General features: G+C 42.9%; 2 protein-coding genes and 1 non-coding gene across 6 annotated transcripts in view; all 3 read left to right on the top strand.

The window, feature by feature from the left end:
* arid4b (AT-rich interaction domain 4B) overlaps positions 1-3,878 on the top strand; it is a 38,534-nt gene extending 34,656 nt beyond the window's left edge. For all 4 annotated transcript variants that reach the window (XM_030070042.1, XM_030070044.1, XM_030070043.1 and 1 more), the window contains 4 exons: positions 142-252; positions 629-853; positions 1,229-1,375; positions 1,498-3,878. In XM_030070042.1, the coding sequence (XP_029925902.1) occupies positions 142-252; positions 629-853; positions 1,229-1,375; positions 1,498-1,652 (638 nt within the window). In that variant the 3' untranslated portion in view covers positions 1,653-3,878. The remainder of the gene's footprint in view (positions 1-141; positions 253-628; positions 854-1,228; positions 1,376-1,497) is intronic.
* A 1,180-nt stretch (positions 3,879-5,058) lies between these two features.
* tomm20a (translocase of outer mitochondrial membrane 20) lies at positions 5,059-7,571 on the top strand. Its single transcript, XM_030070045.1, has 5 exons — positions 5,059-5,268; positions 5,578-5,624; positions 5,710-5,791; positions 6,282-6,424; positions 6,787-7,571. The coding sequence occupies exons 1-5, from the start codon at positions 5,145-5,147 to the stop codon at positions 6,829-6,831; spliced, it is 441 nt and encodes a 146-aa protein (XP_029925905.1). The 5' UTR covers positions 5,059-5,144; the 3' UTR covers positions 6,832-7,571.
* On the top strand, positions 6,512-6,649 carry LOC115373178 (small nucleolar RNA SNORA14). The gene has a single exon (XR_003929509.1). It is a non-coding gene; the product is annotated as a small nucleolar RNA SNORA14 (small nucleolar RNA).
* Positions 7,572-16,870: the final 9,299 nt, after the last annotated feature.

Below are 16,870 nucleotides of genomic sequence, written 5' to 3'. Positions count from 1 at the left end.
TTTTTATTTTACTTCTCAGTGGCAGAATTCAGTATTTCTCTGTTTTAAGGTGGAGGTTCTAGAAAATAATCATCCATAAAGCTGACAACTCATTTCGCAGTCTGTCTATTCCCTCAGCATCTCTGTGTGCTTGCTTTGTAGCATCTGCGAGTCAGAAGCGACAAAAAGAATCACAGACAGGTGGAGCCTCAAAGAAACACAAGCCAAACCGCAAGAGCCTAGGTGTGCCTCCCAAAAAGAATAGGAAAACAGGTAAGTCGGAGTGCTGTCTGAATAGAATTGTTGGCTTCCCGCTGTCCTTTCCATTTCAAACGGCCTGCCTAAGAATGTTTCCAGCACTAGTATCAGCCCTAAAATACTTGTGTCACTTGTACCGATAACTGAGTAAAATGTTATTTTATGGTGTTGAACTTAATGCTGTTTGTTTAGTTACATTAGAAAACTGGCTATGAAGTAAAGTAAGTATATCAAAATATACATACTTGATCCGCAAAAAAGCAGTAACCCTGCTTTATGCTCTCATAGAGATAGATGCCGTCATGTTATCAAATAAAGGAGAGAGCGAAAGTGACATTTTGGCTTGACTGCTGTCCATCTCTTCATCATCACTGCTATCTTCTCCCTCCAGCCAACAGCAGTGACAGTGAGGATCAGTCTGTTGTTGAGGGCACTGCCAAATCACCTGCCTCCAAAAACAACTCAGCAGACGTGAAGGCAGCCATTTCGCCCAAGTGCCCTGGGCGAACTCCACCTTCGAGCCATAAGTACCACAAACAGGGTGACCCCGACCACGCCCATCACCGCGAACACCACGGGAGAACGCCACGTGTCTATAAGTGGAGCTTCCAGATGTGTAAGTGTCAGACTGACTAACCAATTTTTAGCGTAGTCTGAGAAACTAAAGGAAATCTAGTTTTGCATTAGCACCCTTAGGGGAGGCTCTTGCCTGTGGATATTGACTTATCAAAATCAGGGTGATTTTAGTCTTGTATAAAAAGCTTACTTTCATGAACTATTTATGTATAGTTATACATATATATTTATTATATTATTATATTTCAAGAGTTTGCCTGCTGTTTTAATTGTAAACTACTTTAATAGTCTGGAAAAATATTGTAAAAAGGTTTGTAATCATTGTATGGTTAAGTAGTCAGAATGCTGGAGACTGATATATGTGTCTTTGTCTGTTGATCTCAAATCATAATATGTATTGTTACGTTTTACGTAGCGGACTTGGAGAAGATGAGCAGCCTGGAAAGGATTTCGTTTCTTCAGGAGAAGCTGCAGGACATCAGGAACCACTACCTCTCCCTCAAATCTGAGGTCGCCTCCATCGACCGACGACGAAAACGCATGAAGAAGAAAGAAAGGGAAAGTGAGTCAGCTCCCTGTGATCTCAGACTTTACAGGCAGATAACAGTAATTACCAGTCGTCCTTGTTCTCAACACCTACACCACTCGCAGCTGATCATAACCAAACACTGCTTCTGTCTGCAGGCACGGTGGCTGCTTCCTCCTCCTCATCCTCGTCATCCTCCTCGCCGTCCTCCAGCTCACTGACGGCAGCAGTCATGCTGACCTTGGCTGACCCGCCGGTGTCCTCCTCATCCTCATCCTCTCAGAACTCTGGGGTATCGGTGGAGTGCAGGTGACAGGACGTCCCAGCAAGGAGCCACCGCACTAAGCACTTAACCAGCACCCTGGGCTCTCCAGCCCTGCTCCCTTCCAACAGGACAGACAAGTCAACCTACATACTCTAACTACTGGGGCACAAAAACCAGACCAGAGACAAAAATCAAGAAACAAGCACTATTTTCTATTGACAACTGTTTTCTTGGCAAGCTAATGGCACTTAAGTGCACTTTTATGAAGATTGTGTAAGGGGAAGAATTTGTCAAAAAAAAAAAAAAAAAAAAAGTACAAAATTGTCTTTTGCGCTCTCCTTAATTGAACATTTATAGGAATTGTTTTTGCAAGCAATAATTGTTTCCATTTGATAAAGTTATATTATTTTGGTTAGGGATGATTTCCAGTGAAGACCCCTCTGTGCTCTGTCCTCATAGCCCAACGTGGCAAAGCCAGCGCTTTGCCGTTTCTTATGGGGAAGTCAGAGGAACAGTGCCACGATGGCATTAAGGGCATACTAATTCTAACTTTGCCACGTTTCTCTGTCCACCCTCATTACAAGGGCCTTCATATGGTGAATAAACCTCAAATGGTTGACTATGCTCATCCCAGGTACAGGGGCTCTCCTGTACATGTTTGCATTAGTTAAGAAGTGGTGAAGGATAGTGTTTCAGAGGGTCCCATGTCCACTGGCAGCCACAGTGGATGAATATGGAATGATACTGTAGTGCCTTTTTGTTCTTTTTTACGGGGCACTTTGAGAAAGGACAGCACTTTTTCCTGGTCCTGTTCTCAAATCAGAGGGGTCACCCAGAATAATGTGTCCCTTACAAAAGACTGAAGAATACTGTATGAATGAGCAGGCGGTCAAAGGCTGTGTCTGACAGATATTGATGGTTTTTATCAGCATATGGTAATATTTAAAGAGATATGATTGTAAAGGATAAAACAGAACTCCTATACTGGATCACCTGTAATCTACTACTGAATATTCATCCAGCTTGGGTACAGCTGTTAGGTTTGGCAGTACAAAATGTGCAATGATGGAGGTGGCAAATGCAATGGTTACATTTTTTCAGTTGATCAGCCTTTTTTAAATGCCCATCTGCTTTTTTTTTTTTTTTTTAAACAAAATTATGTTCTGATTGCTTTTTTAATCAACCAATCATGTTTTCCTTACTCAAGATTTGGCCGTGTGTTTCTACAACTGGATCAATCACAGCTCGAAGGCAGCCATGGGAGGTAAATCCATGTTTACCGTGGACCTCAGAGCAAGTGAATGAAATCGAGCGCGGAGTTTGCAGTGGTACACAGAACATGCAGAGGCGGTTGCTTTCATACAAGCGAGGCAAACTTTTTTTTTTTTGGCATCTCTCCCACTTTTACTTCTGATCAGTTCTGACATGCCAGCTCTCATCATCTATTTCAAACAAAGACTTCCTCTCATACTCATCCCTACCAAATATGTTTGGTTCTGTTTCATGTACTATGACCAGATTAACGGTAAAGATATTGTAAATGTGCATTTATATCATAAAGTGACGTATGTGTATACATTTCTGAAGACATCTCCAGTGTTTCCTTTGTATAGACTCCCTACTGTATGATAACCTGAAGTTATGTTTTGTTTGGCACTTGTATGTAATTGTATGCTTTTGTTATACATTTGTATATTGAGAAGAGTGTTTGAGTCAAGCTATTTAATATCTTGCACTGTTAATAACATGTACTTTTCTGTACAGACAGTTTTACGGTTTTAACTGTAGTTTGAGTGTAAATACTGAGGGTAAAAGCATGTCCGTTCCCCCCCTTGTCCTCATTCTTGTTCTCTTGTAGGGACAGATTTATTTGCTTTCATTTATTTTGTTGTTTTGTTCTGCCGCTTTCATAAATTTCAAGGTTTTTTTTGTTTGTTTGTTTTTGTTGTTTTTGTTTTTGCTTTATAATTTTCTGTTTTCGGTTTAGTTTGTATTTCGTTCTGTTTTCCTTTAGCTTGTGCTTGTAAGAGAAGAGTCGTGGTTTTGGAGGCGGCTGAACTATTTTCCAACCTGTACATGGGCTGTAGCTAAAGCTTTATGGACCTGTATGGAAACGGTCTGGATCATAGAGTAAGAGATGGTGATGGAGCTCGTTGAAAAAGGCTCAATAGTATTTATTAGGCTCATCTGATGATGGTCATTGTGTAATTTATTGTACAAATGTAAGCAAAACAGAAGCCTCTGTTTGAAATAAATGCCATAGTTTGTGAAGTACCCAGTGTCGGCTGCTGTGCGTCTAAGAGGAATTAACAATTACATCAATGAGAAATTACAACTTAATATTTTTAAAAGTACAACATATGGCTCATTGCACATCAAATCAATATTCATAACCACATCTGCAGTGTATTAAGCCAGTGATTTGTTTACTTTTCCCCCCCCTAATGTCACTCCAGAGAGTTGTGGTCTATTTCTGATGAATTCCTGCGCCAAGAACCACAGTCACTGTTTCCATGAGTACATTTCTTTAAATATATGCATTTTTGAGCATTTACCGCCTTGCATGTCCCTATTCTATTCCAATATGTTATATTTAATAATATAGTTGATTAGGGTTATCATTATAGTTTAAATTTAATATGGCATAAATATAAACATTCGAGAATAACATCATTTATTCCTAATTTTATTAACTATTTTGATGAGTATGAATTAAAATAAAAAATAACACTAATATTGGGGAAAATAAATTCCCTTAATATTAAATCAATATTGAATAAAAATGCAACTTAATCATGTTAACTTTTTTTTTTTTGGTAAATCTTTATTTCAAGTCATGAACAAAAAGACAACAATGTTTACCAATGGATGAAGTATTAAGTCAGGAGAAATACAGCAAAAACAAAACATGCCTAAGAAAAAAAAATAAATAAATGCATTAAATAAAACGTCTATTACAATAAATTCACTTACAGACATTAAATTATTGCACACATTAATCGTTTTGGTAGCTTTTTTGTTTTGTGAGGAAGAAATTATGGAAATGTATTGTTCCATTTCCTTCATGAACACAAAGAACTAAGGCCTTTTGTTTGTAAATTTGCATTTTGACAAGAGTTAAAAAATAAATGAATAATATAAATAATATTACCTGTTTTTTTTGTTTTTGTTTTTGTTTTTGTTTTTTTTTCCAAATCTTTATTGACAATTCAGATTAATACAAACACGTTTGGATAGAAACAAAAAACAAACAAAACAACAACAACAACAAAAACAAAAACAAACAGACAAAAATATAGAGTAATACTCAGTGTCATGCAATTACAATAAAATGATGGTAGTAAATAAATAAGTAAATAAATTAAAAGGACGTAAAATTTTTATTATTATTAAAATTTTACGTCCTTTTAATATTACCTGGTTTACATGCGCTTTGAGTCATTGGTGACGTATTTCCGGCGTCACTTCCTTAGCAGCCTGCTAGCTAGCCGTGCAGTTCGCTAGCGAGCTGCGTGACTTCGGCCGGCCGTGGTTTGAGGTATGATGGGCGGGAGGACGAGCACGCTGGTGGCCGGGGTGTGCGCGGCCGTCGTCGTCGCTTACTGTATTTACTTTGACAGGAAACGGCGGAGCGACCCCAACTTCGCCAAAAAGCTACGAGAACGTAAGTGGCTGCGGCTCGGCCCAAACCCGCCTGGGGGTAACCATGTGGCAAGCTAACGCGCTAATGTCGCACAGAGAGGCTTATGTGTACATTTATATTTATTAAAACCATCTCTTTTCATGTGACCACCGTGGCTGCGCCTTTATCCCGCGACAACATTGACAATGTCAGGCAGAATTTAACTTTAAATCAGGAGAAATGCCTCAGCGGGAGCTAACAGAGGCTAACTGCTAGCTGCACGCCTGTCATGCTTCCCCACAGAGAATTTACAAACATCACCAAAGTCTGAATTTACTTTTTCCGACACAGGCAGGAGAAAGCAGAATGCCTCCAAACAGAAGGCCGGACTGGCAAAGGTAGGTTGTGGGCAAATGGGTGAAAGAGATTGAATTTAGTACACTTTTAATGGGACTAAACGTTGAATATGTTTTACTCTTTTAGCTGCCTGACCTGAAGGACGCAGAGGCTGTGCAGAAGTTCTTCCTGGAGGAGATACAGCTGGGAGAGGAGCTGCTGTCACAAGGTTGGTGCTAAACAAACCGGCATGTGTAGAAAATATACATGGTGGTCTTGTGCATGACAACACTCAAATACAACAAGTGTAGAAACCACTGCTTTCTAACCACAGCGGCATTTCATTTCGTGTAAACAGTCTGCCTCAAGTTCATAAAGGAATTCATACATACATTAATCTCTTGAGTTCAAACTTGTGCATGCACTGCCTTCGTTTTTTTTTTTTTTTTTTTTTTTTTTTTTTTTAAGTAGTTTATCCAATGTGAGGGTCTAAGGATGGAGGATGTTGTATTGCTGCAAAGCTGTTAGACTATATATAATAAAACTGACTTGTCTCCATGCACTACAACTCTGTGTTAAAATATAATTCGGCATCACAAAGCATGCAAGTTAGTCAAGTCTGTATGTCCTTGCATGATTCCTCTGTGCTATGTTATCCCACTTTTGGTCATTTGTGTAAGCTAAATTCACGCTTTCTCTTTTTCCCTGCTCTGACCCAGGAGACTATGAGAAGGGCGTGGATCACCTGACCAACGCCATCGCGGTGTGCGGCCAGCCTCAGCAGCTGCTGCAGGTCCTCCAGCAGACGCTGCCGCCTCCCGTGTTCCAGATGCTGCTCACCAAACTGCCCACCATCAGCCAGGTGAGCAACAAGCCCCGCTCCCTTCTTCCCTTCTGCTTCTTTGTGTTTGTAAACCGATCAACGTTAACTTACGTGTGACTTTCTTGCTGGCATCCTTATTAACCCCCCGGTTGCTATTTTATGTTAGTCTCTGGGAAAATGAAGGGTGCAAAATCAAGCTTAGAGACATCCAAAGCTGAGGGACACGTGTCAGTTGCTCTTGGTTATTTCAGCTCTAAGACATGAAGAACAGCATGCAAACACGAGTGGCTGCTTGTATTTCATCATCAGGTTGTTTTTGATGTGGTTGTTGCACGTTGTGTGATTGGTGCTGCAAACCTCTTGGCCCGACGACTGAAGTGCTTCTCCTTTTTGTTTTACAGAGAATTGTGAGTTCTCAGTCCTTGGCAGAAGATGATGTTGAATGAGTGTGTGTGTGTGTGTGTGTGTGTGTGTGTGTGTGTATGTGAGAGAGAGAGCGAGGGGGGCACAGAGACCAGAATCTGGTGGTATTATCGTCCCGATAAGGGATTTCACATACTAATATGTGACACATATTTAGTGTGTATACCCACTGGTGTGTGTGTGTGTGTGGGTGTGTGTGTGTTTGAGCGAGAGAGAGAGAGAGGTGAAGACCATCTGAACCCGTCGTGTGGACACTCAGGTGACAGCAACCCCTCTATAACGCTAATCGTAACAAACAACGTTACTGTGGTAAATGTTTTTGTCCGTCTCGGAAACGTCTAACACATTCCATATTTCCATTTTTCTCATCCTGTTTTGACCAGCTCATTTTTTTCTCGGCGCTTGTCTTTACTCCTTATTTCCTGAAGTAAACATGATTTTTTTCTCTTTTCTATACTGTTATATACTAAATAAAATCAAGATTGTCCGTGTTGATACGTTTATTTCAGATGTTTGACAGATTTCTGTGCAATTAATGTGAGAGGAATTGTAGCAGTGCCTACATTAATCAAGTATTTGAGAGAAGATTGTTTTTTTTTTTTTCCATGCAGGTCATATCTGTGTTTAGAGTCTTTGTGGTGTTGTCACTGTGTTGATGCTGATTGTTTTGACATGTACAATAAATGTTATTTTTATATTCCTGACTGGCATATCAGGAGATATTTTTGTGTGTCAAATCCCTCAATAAAACAATGAAATCACACTGTCAGTCCCTTTGCGTTTCCATTGCCAGTAGATGGCAGTAGCAGTGCATAGGAAAAATTTAAACTAAAGCTCTGAAAATGCCTGAAGTGTACAATGTGGACCAGTTTTATGGTTGGTTTAATTTGGACACTGACTCGATGAATGATGTTATAAGAGTCAAAGATGAATGTCGTGTCATTTTTCTGTCCATGGATTTCTGTCTGCACACAAAAAAAAATTCTACCTGAAAATATTTGGAAGCATATGAGGGTAATGTTCACCACATTTTTGCGGTGCTTCAAAATATGCAACGTTAAGTTTGTGCATTTTAAAGAAAAAAAAAAAAAAAAGATTGAAATTTGGTCGATTATGGCAGTTAATCCCTCACGGTTGTTAACATGAATCCATACTTCCAGAACGGGGGTGGGTGTGTGAGGGGGGGCCACGAGGATAAATTGCCATCATGAGAGTAAAAGTAATTTTTAACCCAGCACGCTGAAACCCAAGCTTGTGCATGTCTGCTAGACCTCAGTGACTTTATTGTGAATGGCTTTATTGTGTGTACAGGGCAGAGAAAGTGGAGCAGTGCATGTAGAAGGGAGTAGCTCTGGTTGAAAGTGTGTCTGTTGGAAGACAAATAGAGCTCTAATTATTTTTATCCCTGTCTGCAGCTGTTTTTCTAAGGGCTTTGGCCGGAGCAGTCTGGTCCTCGAGGTTGCCAGGAAACAAGAGCAGGGAAAATAGTTTTTCTACAGTAGGAATGAAAAATGAAAATTGAACGGCAGCCCAGAAATGTCGAGCGAAAACTAAATGGTAGACAGTGTTCCATTTTCCATGAACTCATGCACTCGTTCTATAGTCTTTTATTCAGCACTCCTGCTATTTTGCCATTGGGTGGAAAGGAGAAGCCTGTCAAGGGCCTGCGGGGACGTCTGGCCGTGAGTGTGACTGTGTGTGCGTGCAGAAGAAGTGAATCGTTGTTAATCTGTCCTTTGGGGAGGCAGAGGAGAAAAATAACAGACTGTGTTGGAGGTCAAGCTCGAGTTGTGGTCGGCCGCTGGCGCTGGGGTAAGGACAGGTTCAGGGTCCAGGCCAGATCCCTCCACAGTGCACCACTGGCCTGCTTCTCCTGTAAATAAACACTCCGCTGCTGGCCACGTACTCGACCCCCTGAGGACTGGACTGGAGAGTGATGTGGGGTCACTGAGGGATAGCAGACTAGTGCTGCCTGCCTGCCCACCTTCCCAGAAAGCATGCTAAATAAACCTTGCGAAACAGGCCCTTACACAGCCTATAATTTGGTGAGCATATGGCAGACGTTGTGCAATATGTTTTGACAAGAATATGGTACAACAAACGGACTCTTTAACATCTCGGGGCCAGGCCTGCTCCATGTTTCACAAAGAGAAACAGAGTGTTGATAAATGTGAAATAAACCCAAATCGTATATTCATGTAACCCAATAAATGTAAAGAATGAGGCCTATACTGCAACTATACCCATTAAACCATATCCTGTTCAAATTTATGTGAATGAATTATGAATCAGCTCTTCATATCTGATCAAGTGGCCGGTGGGTGCAACAGATCAGCTAATTATGTCTTCTCTTGCAGTAGGGGGCACTGTTGCTCCAGGCAGCATTCACACACTTGCACGGCGTTCCAGTGAAGGACAACTGAATGGAGAGTGTGGAGAGCATAACAGTTCCAGTTGACAGAAATAACAATGGCTGTGCCTGCAGCCCAGAGACCATGTGCTGGAGAGAGGGGATTTTTAACAGTTTCTTATCCCTTTCCTAATCTGCACACGGTGACAGATGCTCCCCACTTTCCATACAAGCCTCCGTGCCTTTATTACAGGTGGTGGAAACAACCTATTAATGGCTGCAATGCCAAAATCCCAGGATTAGGCACGGAGAGGCACTAACCAGGGTAAACATTTAGCACTCCGGCCCCTGCAGTCTGATTGCCATTGTAATTTGTTTGCATAGAATGCCATTTCCGATCATATGTCAAATGTTGTGCTGGGAATATCATAATCACTTGAGCTCCGCAACTCATTAATGAAAATCCTGTCAACAAATTACCCACAGCCCTAATTACCTCTCTGTGTTGTTACAATTTCTGCATTTGAATGTCAAAGCTTGATTACGGCTCTGTATACCGAGTGTCATACACAAACAGACTGAATATCAGACCGTTTGAGATGTCTGGTTATGCTGGAGACAGCTGTGTTTGGGAGCTTAAGCCAGGCAGAATGAACACCTTTGTGTGTGGTTGCTATGGAAGCTTCATCTCTGCAAAGCAGCAGACTCTCTGCTGCATCGGTCTAGATCTGAAATCCACTGAGTGTTACCACTGAGTAACAACGTCCCAGGCTGCCAATATTTTCTGCTTTTAGCTTGCAGAAACAACGCAGATCCCTGGCTGTTAGGCTGAGGCGTCCACAGAGGCCTCCCCTCCTCCTGTCTCTCTGTTTTGGAACATGTTTTCCCACTGCCCCATGCTCAAAGTCATGGTGTCTGTGCCCTGTTGCTGATGTCATGGGTATGGTGCCAGGGGAGACGGAGCCACTCTGCAGACTACTGTACGTTGTCATGGAGAGGGCAGGCTGGGAGAAATATGAGACATGGCCAGGCTGTGCCAACAGCAATAATAAAGACTGCTGCTCTCTTCTGCAAAGGCACTTGTGTGCACAGCAGCAACACAGTATATTAATTACCCAGCGTCTCTCTGTGTCATTCAGCAATGAGGGAAAAAAAACAGAAAGGAGAAGAAAAAAAATTCCAAGGCACGTCCTAAAAATAAAGCAGCACTGTACGTGCTCAGAGTATTAACTTCCACACAGATGACCCATTTTTCCATCTCAAAGGGTCTGAGGATGGGTGGAAAAAGGGGGGCGAAGGGGAGGGAGGGGGGTAGGCAGCAGTGGAGCCAATCACGTGAATCTAAAGCAGGCTACAAATCCTGGCGGATTTCTCTTCCTCTGTGGGGCAATGCCTTACTGTCATCTGTTTTTTCCATTTCTCTGCTGCTCTCGTCTTCGCCCCGCTCCCTGTGGTAATTTAACTTGTTCTTGCCGCCCTTCCTTCATGCAGTCTTCTGCCCTTCCTGCGCCTCCATGTGTACTCCCAGCCTGTCTGTTCAGGTTGGTTGTTTACATTCCCTCTAAGTGCTATCTGCAGGGTGTGGACAGCCGTCCTCGGCACCCAGCCACACCGACTGTCTCTTTCCAATGTCACCCTGCCGCTCTGCTGCCACCCCCCGCCACACACGCACACACACACACAAGCCCCCCCACTATCTCCACATCATTAGATCCTTGATAAGGACAAAACTCAAAAGCACTGCTTTGCCTGAAAGACGCAAGTGCAACATGTGACCTGTGAATTCCTGTTTATGTCGGGTGGCTCTCATATTATGGTCGGCTAACAAGGCTCGGTTGGAAACTGAACTGAATTTGTCGTAAAGCGAGACAAAGGAGATAACAGCAGAGCCAAACAGTAGGAGAGAAAAAAAACTATCGCTCAGCGTCAGTGCTCATCCTGTCATCTGTCATCAACATTATCTGTGCAATCTAGGCTGAGAAAAAAATGAAAAAGAGAGAAGTGACACATAACACTGAGGAAGAGGGTTAGGAAAGGGTTAACTAAGCAGACTGTGTGTACAGTTTTTTTTTTCCTCTCTCTGATATGCCTTCCTGTCTCACGGGCAGTGCAGTGCTGTGCAGTGGCTTTGAAATCATGAGACAGTCAGACAGGCTTGTTTTGCATACTGTAGGTCTCCTGCATTGACTTGTAGCAAATCCCTGCCCTCGGGAGGCATGTCAGAGGGGATTAATGGGAGGGCCGGGGCCTCACAGAGTTTCCCATTGTCACAGCCCAACCCTGCGCTGTATTTTCATCCCACGGAGTGAGAAAAGAGAGAGCAGGTGGGGAGGGGGGCCGTGTGTGAGTGTGTGTGCAATGTGTGTGTCACTGTAGATGGGGGTGGTAGGTTGGTGGGTGGGGTTTACAGTGGTGTTATTTCCCTCTGCCCTGATTCTTTTGAGCTGAGCTGAAGGGAGGGGAGGAGAGTGTAAATAATGTATTTGGAGCAGAGAGAGGGAGCTGGAGCTTGACCGAGCTCAGGGCAGAGGAAGGTTGGGCGGCCATGCTGCTGCACAGGAAGCTGGGGGTCGCGGGGGGGAGGGACAAGGGGGAACAGGGTGCACTTAGCTTGTTACAGGCCCGCTCTGGAGCTCTGGGGAATGAGGGGCCTCCACAAGAATGAAGCAATCCTGTAGTTTGCTGCTAAGGAGTGTCATTAATAATGCAATAATAATGGTGTGATAGCATAAAACGATCTTTTGGCTTGCACCCCTCCACCAGGAAATCAGAGCAGCGCTTGGTAGGGATTCAGTCACTTTGTTTACATCGACTTGAGAATCCTGCTTATGAGGCTTATCCTGCTTTTGATCATATTCGGGATATGGCATTTACCTGGAATGCAGAGAAAACTGGTTATTCATATCCCTGTATGCATAATAAATACTATTACCCTGGTTACTGGTTACTGCGTGCTATTTGCACAGGCACTGGTGATGTTTACAATGTTATGATATTAATCTGATATTCCTCTGTAAATGTTAACCTTAAAATTAATTTGACTGTGGCAACTGAAAATGAGACCACTTTGGCTTGTAGTGGGCTTAACACTATTAAATGTCAATATTGTGTTGCGGATTTGACTTATCCACCGTATTGCCAGCAAAGGGAGAAGCGACAGGAAATATTAAACAAGTCCGCCACTTTGACCGGTGTCAGGGGGTCACTGCCACCGTGCAGGCGTGCACAGGAAGTCGACAGCGTTCACAAACCAGGATAAGATGTGTGAGTGCAGCAGCATCCTGGTGTCTTTCAGAGAACTCCAGCTAACATAATCGTGTTTCTCAAACCCGGGATGAAGGCTTATCCAGGTTCCGGGATAGGCGGGATATGATGTTTACATGTGCAAACACAAAAACGGAATACATCAAAAACCCGATCCTATTAACTATTAACTATTCTATAAATTATGCATATAAAAAGGACATGTATGTAGGTCGTATTGTCACAACATGTCAAGCATAAACCATGCTTTCACAGAATTTGAAAATTTGAATGGAATAGCGAATTGAATTGAATGGCTAGCTACCCAGCATCTAGCTACCATGTAAGTGTAACAATGAAAATAATTTGAATATATACATTTATCCTCATCACATACACATAAGTATATCATATTTAAGCCAGCTATCTACAGTCATCTGAGGTTGTAGAGGAAATAAGTTTTAAATGGCTTAATATTTGGTGGATCCCAAAACTGTGCACCCTCCCCTCCCCACCCTTCAGACCATATTTATACCCCTGTGTAAGGTAAGGGACTTTTTCACTCCCCTGCCTCAGTGTGTCTCCGGTTGAGTGTGATGAAACCGCTCACTGGCACCGTTGTACAATAAACTCTGTATTTCCCCCCATATCTCTCCATGTCGCTCTCTTTCCTTGCTCCCTTGGTGGCTCCAGCTATTCCTTTTCTTTCTCCCACACCTGCTGTGTTTTATAGGAATGATAAAGGGACCTTAACCTTGAAAGATGAGAGAGCAACCCCAACTCCCACAGCTACAAAAATCTGGGGGAAAAAAAATGTGATCACTCCTGCTCTCCCTCACCTTGGTGTAACTTTTTATTTTATCATCATTCTCTATTCTCATGGAGCTCTGTTGCCATATCACCCTCCACAGCTCGGCAGCTACAACCCACTCGTTCACCCAAGAACTACAAAGTGGGTTTGACGCCTTGCATCTTGTGTAACCACGGTCTTTGAAGACTTTGGCTTTGAGCTGTGTGTCTCATCAATTCCCTACGCAAAGCTAAATTTGAATCTGAAGCGAGCACATAAAGGGGTAGCTTATCTGCCCCACTCGTTTAATGTTATTCATTCATGCACACTATTTATATGACAAGCTGTGCATGCATAACTATTTTCTATTTGTGTTGTTTATGTAACCGTCTTTGAGTGGTTATGTGCCTGTGTGTGCATGTGCATGCATGCAAGCTTCGAGACGGCGAGGCAAAGTACAGTAGCGCTCCATGCAACTTCATAACTTAGAATTGAGTTGAAAGCACTGGTTGCTTTTGTAGCATGCACTCAAAGCTGTGGGCCTTTTCATACATTATTAAGGGCACAGTTTTGTGATGGTCTGCATTAAAGTAAAAACCTCTCAAAAAAATAGAGGAGGAAAGAGAAAAAAAGAAAAGACTGGTCATCCATCTGGGAGAATCAACCACCCTTGGGTCTTTCATGCTGTTCTCAAAGCTTCCCCTCTTTTTTTCCTCCTCTTCAAGTGGATGAGAGCGCACCCTGCTAGTTACACAGTGTATACATCATCATGCTTTGATGTTAAACCATAATTCATTTTTCTACACGAGGGGGAAAGCCTGCAAGTGCAAGACTGGAGAAAATACTGCAAAGCAGATATCCCCAGCTTCCAGGCTACAAGGAAGCCGTACCATAAAGTGAATGGTACTTATCACAGCAAATTCCTGACTTATTTGTCATCTGGGGCCCAGGATTTGTCACATCAAATCTGCTTTTCTCAATGAACTGGGGAGGGAGATTACAGGATCATAGTCAGTGAGATAATAACAGCAAGTCGAGCCTTCACTCTCAAATGAAAGTCCTCAAGAGGATGATGCTGAGAATAGAGACACATCATGCACATGATCTGATTCTCATGCTATGTCTGAGGCTCTTTTAGATCAGACCCTTTGTGTCCTTCCGGGAAATATGACTTCTTCTTCTTTCTTCTTCTTCTTCTTCTTTTTTTTTGTGTCCCAAATCCATTTGAAACACCGGTCAGCCTTGCAATTGTTCAGTGGACCTAAGCTGCCTAGCCATACCATTCTTTCCCATCCTTCAACCCTGCCTTTCACTTGCCACTAAATCCTCTTCAGGGCTGAGCTGATCCACCATGTCGTTGAATCCATCATCTCTTTAAGATGAGAGCAATATGTGAAGAGACCAGCTCTCGCTCTTTGCTCTCTGCTGTTTCTCTGCAGACTTTATCTCGCATGATGACCTAGTCGAAGATGACTGATCACCTTAGACAGTATATTACAGGTATACTCTCCCATCAGAACTAAGAGTTAACCCAAACATCTTTGCTCTCATTTTTCCCTTTTCACTCGTTTTGCCCTCGTTATGTCAGCACTCAGCACTGTATCAAATTCTTCTGATTTTTGCAGCATAAGCCTTAGTGCGGACACTCTCCTTTCTCCAGCAGTGTGCTTATTCCTTTCCTCTTTTTGATCCATGCAGCATGGTGCCATGTAAGTTCACAGTAACACATCCCCAGTCTGCTTAGAGACTGTGAATCAATAGAAGCGTGGTGAAGCTATGAATAACCCTCCCTCTGACCCATTTTGCACAAAGTCTTTGATCTTTCTCCCTGTTTGTTTGGAATCTATATACAGCTACTGCGACGACGACGATGATGGTGATGGTGATGATATTGCCAAAAATATGACAGACTTGTTTTGTTTATTTTCAAAACCTCCGTATTATTTTCATTTGCATATAAAAGGCTTTTGATGTCCTTATCTAGTTTGAGGTGTTTTTCACCATAAATTATTTCACTGGGTAGGGAGAGGAGAGGCGAGTGGCACCAATTCCAAAGTGCCGTCCTTCACCATGCAGCTTCAGGGCCAGATGATCTAAATTCCTGAAGTGGCTTTGAGTTTAATGGACTTATAGATGATTAATGAATCAATTAATGGATGCAGCGTCTGATCTCTGGGTGGCCGCAGTGGCAGCACTGACAGCTTTCCAAATTGAAAGAAGCACAATCGTTGTGGTGACTTGCCTACTGCCAGCACAATGTGCTCCTGTAATTATAAATGCATGGAATAATTAACAAACAACTTCATTAGCAGGTCATTACACGTCAGGTCGTTTAGGGTCGTCCGCAAGGGATGGGTGGAAAGTACAGCTAAGCTCACAGATGACTACGTTCCCTGTGTGCGCAGATAAGGACAGTAACACAAATGCAGCCTCGCACAGCTTAGAGGAAAGATTGGGTTAATCTTGTCGAGAGAAATGCACTGCAGGCTTTTAGCCCGGCAGTGACGCTGAGTGTGAGGCCTCTCTGCTGTGATATGAGGCATATAGCTGAGTGAAACAGAGCTGCCACCCCCAACCCCACCACCCCCGCCCCCCCTCGCCCCCACCCACTTTACCCCCCACTCCATTCTTCCACAGGGACGGCTTGTTGACATCCATTAGGAGGTTTCCCAGCATTGAGCCAGGCCAGGAAAGAGGGCTAATGATGTAATTCCCTGAGAGATGACATTAAAATGTCAAAGTGCTGCAGCTGACATCATCCATTTAGCACCACATTTTCCAATAATATACATTTGTCTTCCTTTTTTTTTTTTTGTTTTACTCCACTTTCCCTGCTAGAAACTGGAGCTCCCCACCCCACCCGAGTGCCTCTAGGCTCCACTTAAGGTGTGTAGCCACACACAAGACTGGAAGAGGTGGATATCATCAAAGCTCGTCTTCCCCTGCAGCTATATATGCCCTGCTCCAGAAAGCAGTGTTTTGAACAGGCTATATGTGTCGTGTTACATTTTTCCCTTCTTCTTTCAAGCTCCAGCTGATGCTAATTCATCTTGTCTGTACAACAAAGACCCCCACCCTCTCCAGCGCACACATAGTCACTCTCTTTCTCACGCACATATACACACACATGTGCGCACAATCCTCATTCCCTCACCCCTTTTCCAACTCCTACCACATGTGGTGCTGGCCCCAGGATGCTTTTGGGCTGGCTATCTGCAGCCGTCCTCCTCATAAACCATGATCAAAACTGTCAGTTCTTGATTGTGGATTATCAAGCTGATATGAATAGGAATATGAATCATTATGTCTCCTGTTGTCTTATCATGTTAATTTCACAGTGGATGCGTGACAGAGTTAAGAGAACATCTTGTACATTTGTGAAAAGCCTCAGTTGTTTATATTCTACCTGCCTCCTGTCTTGGTTCTGTGCCTTTCACACTGGTCAATAAATGTGCCATTTTTCAGGAAAATGTAGAATCTGAATTATATTTCTGTTAGGGAGACTTGACAGCTCTCTATTCTTCAGCCCAGTGAGTGGGCAGACTTAGATGTCAATAATGGATGCTTGAAGGCAGAGTAAGTAGACGTGAACTGGAGGCAGAGAAGGGGGCTGCGCCTCACTCAATAATGAATCAATTGATCCCCCTGCAGATGATGGATCAGGTTGCTATGACGACAG

This window comes from Myripristis murdjan, chromosome 15 (assembly GCF_902150065.1).
Source record: "Myripristis murdjan chromosome 15, fMyrMur1.1, whole genome shotgun sequence".
Taxonomy (NCBI): domain Eukaryota; kingdom Metazoa; phylum Chordata; class Actinopteri; order Holocentriformes; family Holocentridae; genus Myripristis; species Myripristis murdjan.
The sequence above is the reverse complement of the archived record's forward strand: the minus strand, read 5'-3'. Positions and strand labels throughout refer to the sequence as shown.

Coding starts and splice junctions, on each gene's coding strand:
- tomm20a (XM_030070045.1), top strand. CDS start 5,145: ATGATGGGCGGGAGGACGAGCACGCTGGTGGCCGGGGTGTGCGCGGCC. Junction 5,269..5,577: donor CGCCAAAAAGCTACGAGAAC/GTAAGTGGCTGC, acceptor TTTCCGACACAG/GCAGGAGAAAGCAGAATGCC. Junction 5,792..6,281: donor AGAGGAGCTGCTGTCACAAG/GTTGGTGCTAAA, acceptor GCTCTGACCCAG/GAGACTATGAGAAGGGCGTG.